Below are 9626 nucleotides of genomic sequence, written 5' to 3' on the forward strand. Positions count from 1 at the left end.
ACCAAGCTTCACTAATGACTGGGTAATGATATCACTTATTATCCAAATAGAGTCACTTTTGAGAGTCGAAAGGGGGAGTTCTCATCACTCCAGAATGACCAGCATAAACTGGGACTGTCCTAGAAAAATATAGACATATGTTTATTGAAAGAATACCAAAATGAGGAAGAAAATAGAGACAAGTGGATTCAAAAGGGTAAGCATCATGGTTAGCCGTGCCAAAGAAATAGGAAGAAGTCAAGAGACAGTCTCCAAACAGATTTTATTTTATTTTGCTGAACTTGAGTAGTTATCAAGAGTGTTCTCCCTTTGCTGCTACTCCCTTCATCTGCCTCTTGCATAATCAGAGAAGAACCTGTCACCAGCCCTGGACAGTGGAACAGTTGACAAAGAAATGTGGCGGGAGGTGCCTCTTATGTGTGTAGATATTACCCCTGAATTGTCCTTGGATGCTGCTACAAACTTCAGGAAGAATGGATTATGGCACTGCAGTAAGCAACCAGATTAGGCTATACTCGTGAAGCTATGGAAAAGATATATATTCTGGATATTTAACATTTGTCCTTTTACTTTCATTAGTCTAAATAAATGTCCAATTATTAGGTCAGACTAATTCAAGGCAGCTAGGCAATGTCAGCCAACCCTTAGCACAGGCAGTTAATAGAATCATCCCGGGTAGAGATGGCACAGGGAAACAAAGAATGATATATGTTCAAGGCTGTGTTTGGCATTTGTTGCTGTTAATGTTTAGCATTTCATCTTGTTAAGGGAAACTAAGTGATTTTAGTTGTCATGTTTCCTTTGTGCTATGAATGGGGATTTGAGCTGTGGTCTGATGGAGCCTGCCTATTGGCTTAACGCTTAGTCATAAGCAGACTATTTTACTTGAGGATAAATGTTTTACTTTTCAAAGTGCTTTTCCTCTACATCAGAAGTAGTGAATACAGTGCCCTAACCCCTTACATTTGCTTAGTGCTTTCGTGATTTTTTTTTTCAAAGCACTTCTGTAAACACTCTCATCTCTTTGACAGAGATTTATACAAAGCCTGCCAGACGCCATCCATAATGCTAGGCATAGGACATCAGAAGACAAATAACAATGGAATCCTACCTCAGAAAGTACAAAATTCAACAAAGTGACAGCTTGTAAACAAATTACCATAATACTTCAAGATGTTATAACAGAAGTATGTCAATTAGCGATAAAATACTGGAAGAATGACAGAAATTTGCATGCAAAAAAATAGAATCTACCAAGTATAGAAATAGGAAAGATATTTTCCATTAGGAAGGCAGATTTTTTTTTTTTTTTTTTTTGGCCAGTCCTGGGCCTTGGACTCAGGGCCTGAGCACTGTCCCTGGCTTCTTCCCGCTCAAGGATAGCACTCTGCCACTTGAGCCACAGCGCCGCTTCTGGCCGTTTTCTGTATATGTGGTGCTGGGGAATCGAACCTAGGGCCTCGTGTATCCGAGGCAGGCACTCTTGCCACTAGGCTATATCCCCAGCCCGGCAGATATTTTTTTATCTATATTTGAGATGGGAGTCAAACCTCAAAGAGAATATCACACAAAAATCTCATACCCAATCTAAATCTCAGAGCCCTGATCCACTGAGGTTGTTTGAGGGATTTATTTTTATTATCTTTGACTCATGGAGAAATTGGGACACAGAGAGGACACATAATTACTCACACTCACATGTCAAGTCAGAACTGGGAGCTCCAATTTTATAGCCTTCATGTACATAATCTCCTGAAGAAAGGAGAAATAACTCCAGGGCCACACTGAGGTCCCTCCCCGTCTCTGAAATCCTATGTTTCCGTATTGTTCCACAATTGTTATCATCTGATTTGGTATCTGTCTGTAATGTTTATTGAAGAAACTGAAAATCCATGTATTATAATCTATTTTTTACTTATTAACGGTTCCTGCTGCTATGCTTGATTATATATCCGGGAACAACATAAGATTGCTAACTGGTCCCCATCCATCCCCTTCTTGGGATTCATTAAGAAAGAAAAAGACTCTTGATTAGAGACAATGTGTAAATCAGAGATGTGAAACTGCTAGTTCCATGTAACATGAAATGAAAGGAGACATGAAATAAAGAAAAACAAAGGAGTCATTTGGTCAAACAACTATGCCTGGATCCAGAGGACCCACAGTTATTCAGTGGATTTCCTGTAAGGCTTTGCCTCTTAAGTATTACGGTTTCCATGGGAATTGGCCCCAAAACTCCAAGTAAGGGCAATTTCAGATGAATGTACTTATGTATTTTGCTCTTCAGGAGTTTCTGCAAGGCTTGGAACTGGCAGGGAAAATGGTAAGAAGATGTAGGTGGCTGGACATGTCTCAGAAGACATTATTTTTGTCTAACTCAGTAGTTTTCTTTGGAATTAATCGTAAATAGATCCAATGTTCACTACAGTGAAGGTCTCTGAACCAGCTGTGTTCTTTTCACATGCATTATTGACATTTGCAGAGCTGCTACCACGGATATAAAATACAGTGTTTGGCACCATCTCATATTAAATGCTATGGGACTTTTCATGGCTGTTTTGTCTTCTGTAACAATTTCAGATAGAAGGAAACTTACAACAGATCTGTCATTTTAGGGGTCTGGGTTCCTAGGAAAAAAATATAACTACTAGCACTTTGTTGAGACTCCACTGTGCACTATGCTAGGTTAGAGCAATGGTGCTGAAGTTAGAGCAATGAAATGGGTCGTCTTCAGTTACGATAACATGGGACCAAAGACACATAGGAACATTATAATATCATATCCTTGCTTTACCCAAAAGATCAGTCAGAATTCTTGGCTTTAAAAAATAAACACTCATCTCCCTGTGTGCATGACTAACTCCAAGTTCCACCAATCATACTGGACCCTTTTCCATAGGCTCTGGGTATAATCCCAACAAGTCTGATTTAATTGATCTGACATAGATTCTGTATCTACATTAATTTTACCATCAGGTGATTAAATGTTCAACTGCCAGAATTAAGAACCACTTTAACCAAATACCAAGAATTTCCTGCCATTTGAGAATATGTTTGGATTTTTCAGCATAACTCTCGAGTTTATGAAGATGCGAGGAAGATGCTTAGTTCAAATGCTGGAGTTCTATGGGCATAGAAAACAAACACTGAGGAAACACAATCAATGATTCTGTTCATAATTAATAAAATATGAACTGTTCATCAAGTACCAACATTTCTTCTTCACTACCAAATGGGGCACAGTCCACAGTGATGACTCAAACTCTGTCCTGCATAAAAATCACCTCTTACTCTTAAGTATTAATAGGGTTCCCAAACACAGGCCCATTGTTTTCTCTGTCTTAAATAATTCTCTGGATTTCTGTGGCTGGCTCCTTATATTGTGCGTTATTGAGTCCTCCTCTCAGAAGAGGCTCATCCTGTGAAACATGACCTCTTCTCTTCCCACTATTCTCAATCATGTCTTCTTTTCTCCTCTAAAACTCCTTTATGATTCTCATTACCTTGTATATGTTTTGTGATTGTTTTCATTTTTTGTCTCAATTCTGAAATTCAAGTAAAAGGCAAATTCTTCCATCCATTTTAAAATGAGCCTCTAGTAACAGCAGTGGATGAAAATGAAGAGAATAAATGTTTCTGATAAGGAGAACTTGGCACAAATACTTAGTTTCCTTGACTTAGACTCATTCTGGCCCTGTTTGTAGCATCCCTTAGGTCTAGCTCTCATATGACTTACTCTCCAACTCCACATAGGAGAATATTCTAAACAGAAATCTGATCAAGTCACTCCTCCAGCTAAAACCTTTAAATGGCTTCTCAGAATGGCATATGAGCCCTCAATACTGAAGTGTCTTCATGTCCCATGACTACTCAAGTGTTCACCAACTTAATGGCTTTCAACAACACAAATTATGCTCCTAAAGATGAGGCAATCTGATGTCCAAAATGATTTCAATGAGGCTAACATCCAGGTCAGTAGAGTTGCATACTTTTGGAGGCTTACAAAGAGAATCTATTTCTTGCTTTTCCCCTTAATAAAATCCAAATACATTCTCTCTAAGTCAAGGCCTCTTCTTCCATCTTTACAATGGTTTTGCTACCATAATACTTTCTCTCACCGTGGTATTCTTGCATCCCTCCTTTTGTTGAAATTCTTGTTATTATATTGGATGTACTCTAATAATGCAAAGGTAATCTCTCCATCTCTAGATCTTTAACATAGTCTTCCCTGCAAAGTCCCTTTGGGCTCCTGAGATTAATAGATAGAAATCTTTATGGTGCCATCTATTAGTTCCTGCCTGCCTCTTGTGTTTATTTGCCATCTTCATTTCTCTCAATCACTGGCCTTTCTAGTTACCATTCCCACAACCCATGCAGTTCATATTAATCTCTGAAGATTTACTTCAGGCATGGCCCTTTCTAGGAAGCCTCCTCTTATAAGCCAGGATACGGCTCTTCTCTGTCCATCTCTGTCATACCCTGTGCTTACTTCGCTTGCTGTCTCCCTTGTCTATAATTACTTAACCATCTAACTCTTTCATGTTTTACAGCCTAGAAGACCATGGTTGTTTGTGTTTATACCTCTTGCAAAACACAGTACCTAAAATCCAGCAGGCATTTGGTCATAAACAAGGAATGCTGGAATCAGGGAATGAATAAACATATTCGTGCATATTGTCATTCGAGAAAGAAGAACAGAAAGTTAGACAGACTCTTCAGAGAGAGTCAGGCACACCACATCCCTGAGAAGCAGAACATCTGGGCAGCCACGTGCAAGGAGTCAGTTGCCTTCTCCATCCACACTTCTCTCCCCAGCTGTGCTTTTAACCACTGTAACCACAGACATGGGGAAATTACAGAAACTGGGGAGGAGAATGGGGCGAGAACTTTCCAAATTTCATTTCTCTGAAGATTATCTGCAATTAATTTTGTTTGGATATGTATTTCTTTTAGATCCACATTGATTTCTTCCTTAACTCAGGATTTTAATGACTGGTGTGGGCATTCATGTAGAGCTTGTGATAAGAAGAAGAAAGTGTAATGTCTAAACCTTGAAAGGACTTAGGAACACACCAAGATTCCTTAAGACACTGTTAAAAACCAAACACAAAACAACAGGCAAACCTCCTGAGGATTGAAAAACAGTTTAACTATTGAATTGTGCTGAAACACTCGAGTTGATCTGGAAGATTCACGTGTAAATTTTTCTCTATTCTAGAACTTTTAAATCCAAAATCTCATGATTAACATTGTTCATTAGACACTGGTGAAGATGAGCTATACAACTTATGGGGAGGGTTGTCAGGAGGGGGAACATGAAGGAAAAGGTGACACTGTTCAAAACAAAATGTACCCATTACTTGACTTAAGTTACTGTAACTCCTCTGTATATCATCTTTACAATAACAATTAAAAAATCATCAAGAAGAAGGACAGCAGGACTTGTAGACCGAAAAGGCATTTTTATTCGAAATTTGTCCCTGTAGAGTAGTAACTACACTCAGCATTTGGTCAAAAAAATTATATAAAATAATCAGAAGCTATTTTACTATTAAGCATATCGACTGACTAACTTCTAAAGCCAAAGGAATTATTAGTTTAATTACACAAAAGTTACACAAATGCTATACTTATAAGCATATCATAAAATCCATAGTTATACAGTAATGTTTTAAAGAACTCAAGTATGGAGTTGCAAATATAGGTGCAACTGGTGATTAGAATCTTGTTTTTAAATAAAAGCTTCAGTAAAATGTAATCATTAATCTTTATTGCCAATAAGATTACTAAAGCACACCTATGGATTTGTGTCCAGAGAGAATTAAATGGAGGAGTGCTGTAACCTAATGAATGATTAAATGTGTTGGTGGACTAATAATATGTTAGCATTATTAAGAGGTGACGAAAGGTGAGAGATGGGGCCTAGTTTGAGGAAGAAGGTCAATGGGGCCAAGTCCTTGGTTGCTGTACATCCCTGACACCTTCCCATATATTTTCTCTTAGTCACCATGATGTAAACTGTTCTGCTCTGCCAGGTTCCCCCTCCTCCCCCCCCACCATGAGAGATTAGCATTTCTCAAATTGCAATCCAAAGTAAATTCACCTTCCTTTAAGTCATTTATATGAGGCATTCTGCAACAGCAATGAGAAAGTTTACACGTAAAATGTCAATAAAATGTAAACCACCATCAAATCAGTGGTTAATGATTAGAAGCACCCCACTAAGATCTTATGCCATCACTACATTTAAGATTGTTCTTAAAATGCAATTTGAGAATAAAACAAAATAAGGAACCTACATAGTGAATGGAAAAAAACTAAATTGTAATTATTGGCAGATAACATAGTATATTGAAATTTTTTTAATTAAAAGCTATTTTATTGCCATATATTTCTTTATATCTTTAACGTTGTATTGGAATTTCACTATTTAATATTTATCAGGGCTCCTAAATTCAAAATATAAATATGTATAACTATATTATGAATATATTATAGCTATTGCTCTTACATGAACCACTATATTTAAAAACTAACATGTAATCTTCCATATTATTTTATGTACAAATCCTATTTTTTGAGTATAAATAATATGGGGGATTTTTGTGACATGGAGAAATTTAAGGGTAGCATGTACAATTCCACTGAAGCAAACAATTCAGAAGAAACTAATCTTATAAGTGATTTTAAAATCTGGTTTAATACAAATTGACAGAATACTCAGTGGTATAGAAAAAAGAACCTGTATCAAGATTAAAGTAATTACAAAAATTTTATGTGTGGTGGCGCGGGCGGGCCGAAGGCGGGTCGCAGGGCCGCGTGCGGGAGACATGTCCGGGGGCAGCAGCTGCAGCCAGACCCCGAGCCGGGCCATCCCCGCCACCCGCCGGGTGGTCCTCGGCGATGGCGTGCAGCTGCCGCCCGGGGACTACAGCACCACCCCCGGCGGCACGCTCTTCAGCACCACCCCGGGAGGAACCAGGATCATCTATGACCGCAAATTCCTGATGGAGTGTCGGAACTCACCTGTGGCCAAAACGCCCCCGAGGGACCTGCCAACCATTCCTGGGGTCACCAGTCCTACCAGTGATGAGCCGCCCGTGGAAGCCAGCCAAACCCACCTGCCCAGCAGCCCAGAAGAAAAGCGGGTGACCGGAGAAGAGTCACAGTTTGAGATGGACATTTAAGGGACCAGCCGTCGAATGGAGCGGTGCTTCTGAGCCCCTCAGGCCCTTCTCAGGAGGAGAGTTCCGTTGTGGGGTCGGCCACCCAGCCTTGCCCTCTCACTCAGGGCACCCGCTCCCCTTCCTCTTTGTGAACACCAGCACATACCTCCTTTTGCCTCCGTTGGTGCAGGAGCTGCTACCCCAAAGGGGTAGCCTACACCCTGCAACCACCTGCCAGGAATTAGACACAGAGGAGCTCTTCTGAATGATCATCTGGCTCTTCCAGTCCCATCCTCTGGGTGTACCCCTTCTTAAGTTGGGGCACCTGGGAAAGTTCCCATCTACTTCTTTCCCTGAGATAGGAAATAAATTCCCCCTTTACTACTGGGCCAAGTGACTTGGCCCTGTCTGAGCTCTTTGCAACTCCACGTGATAACACCAGTTGCCTACTGTATGTTCAGTGCTTGTAACGTACTTTACATTCATTTCACTTGGGTCTCACACTGATCCTCATTTGCAGCTGAGAAGACTGGCTCAGGAGAAACCACAACACTTGGGACTTGAGCTCTGTTACTCTCCATCTTACTTTTCAGTGGCAAGTTCTACCTCTCTGTCAGGTGATACTGCTTCCAGCTCATTGCAAATGAGAGAAAGGGAGAAGCTAGTCATGGCCGGTGGGAGTCTTTTTGGTCTACACATACCTGATCTTCACTGAGTGATTCCTTTGTGTGAGCTCTTGTGTAGTGCCAAGATGAGGCAAGCTTTCTGCCTTAAGGATTTCACTGAAATGTAAGATTTATTTTCCCATCTTTTTAAATAAAAATTTAAAAAAAAATTTTATGTGTTTCTAATTGGTTGAAAAAGGTAGATTATTTAAACAATAAATTTGAGGCAATATATTAGAAATGTTTAAACAAAAAAGAATGGCCCCTTATTTCAAAATAAATACAATATAGATTCAAATTATGAGTTATTTTAAAGATGAAAATAAACATGGTGGAAGACATGAATGAATCATTGTAGGCTTTTCAGATATGGAAAACATTTCTAACAAAAACAGGAACCACAGAAGCCAAAAAGGTTGATATATTACATAAGTTTATGAACTTTTTATTACAAATAATATTTGTAATTTCCTTTTTGAATTTTAAAATACCCATGGCAATAAGAAGAGATAGAGTAATCTGCGGAAAATGTGATATTATGACAGAAAAGAACAAGAGCTAATGTCCTTGACACTTAAAGAGTCATGCAAAATGAAGAGTCCAAGGAAGAGAAAAACAAAACTACATTAATAGCAATCAAGCTCACAGAAGAAATCAAAGTAATTTTAAGATATGAAAATATGTTCAATTGCTTCAAGAATAAAACCACTCAAATGAAATGGATGTGATGTTTTTTTCTTTTTATACTACATCTGAAAGGAGATGCAAGTCAGTTCTGTTCAAATGAGTTTCTGCACCATGAGTTTTATCTTTCTTCTGAAAGTAGCATCCTACCCTTGCTTGAATTTTCAGACGAGATCGGGCGTGTTCAGGGTGGTATGGCCATAGATTTGCTTGAATTTTCACAACAAAGAAAAAAGAAGGAACTAAGAAGGCAAAGTGCCAGAGTTAAGATAACTATCCATAACACTTCAATCTATTAGCCAAGTAGATCATATGAATGAACTTAGAATCAAAGATGGAAAAGACATATTCCTTCCTGTACAGAAAGTCCAACTCACTTGACAAAGTAGGGTATCTATAGGAAGAGGTGAGGCCTCAAAGTCATTCATGCCATCTGCTATACATGCCATTTCCTATAGATAGATAGATATGAGGACCACTAAAGCCACATTCACCAGACACCACAAGCACTACCAAGGAAATTCTTCCTGTCTAATCCACACTGCAGTGGGAACACCATCATCTTCTTCCTCTCATTTAGTGAATGACTGTTGTCTATATTTGTCTGTACAGTAGTACGAAACTTCGGGAAAGAAATAAGTGGTTAGGTAATGAAAAGATTTCAATACTTGTAGATTTCTTAGTCTAATATCAAAAATGCATGCACATTTCCTACTGAAATTATCAAATGAAAAAAATAAAACCCATTTCTTTCCTTATCATGAAATGAAGGGGTTTCTTTTTAATGTGATAGATCCAACTGAAATGTGTGCTGTACTTTCCTCGACCAGTGGTGATCACTAAGAGAATGTCATGCTGCAATTAACCTGGAGTTGGCTCAGCATCTGTGCGGCCAGGAACAAGATGGGTACTTAGTGGTAAAGGAGGCATGGTAAAAGAGGAAAGAAATCAAGGATGTTGGAAAGTCAAGCAAAAATGTCTACTCTAAGAAGGATATTTTAATTATAAGAGAGAGACACAGAGAGAAAGCCAGGGAGAGAGAGAAAGAGAAAGAGAGAGAGACTGAGAGAGAGAGAGACTGAGAGACTGAGACAGAGAATATCAGAATGAG

The 9626-nt window shown here is 39.0% G+C and overlaps 1 protein-coding gene across 1 annotated transcript; it reads left to right on the plus strand.

Annotated features, from left to right (window-relative positions):
* Positions 1 to 6781: 6781 nt before the first annotated feature.
* LOC125367676 (eukaryotic translation initiation factor 4E-binding protein 1) lies at positions 6782 to 8004 on the plus strand. Its single transcript, XM_048368359.1, has one exon. The coding sequence runs from the start codon at positions 6831 to 6833 to the stop codon at positions 7185 to 7187; it is 357 nt and encodes a 118-aa protein (XP_048224316.1). The 5' UTR covers positions 6782 to 6830; the 3' UTR covers positions 7188 to 8004.
* Positions 8005 to 9626: the final 1622 nt, after the last annotated feature.

The sequence above is a fragment of the Perognathus longimembris genome, chromosome 19 (assembly GCF_023159225.1).
Source record: "Perognathus longimembris pacificus isolate PPM17 chromosome 19, ASM2315922v1, whole genome shotgun sequence".
NCBI lineage: Eukaryota > Metazoa > Chordata > Mammalia > Rodentia > Heteromyidae > Perognathus > Perognathus longimembris.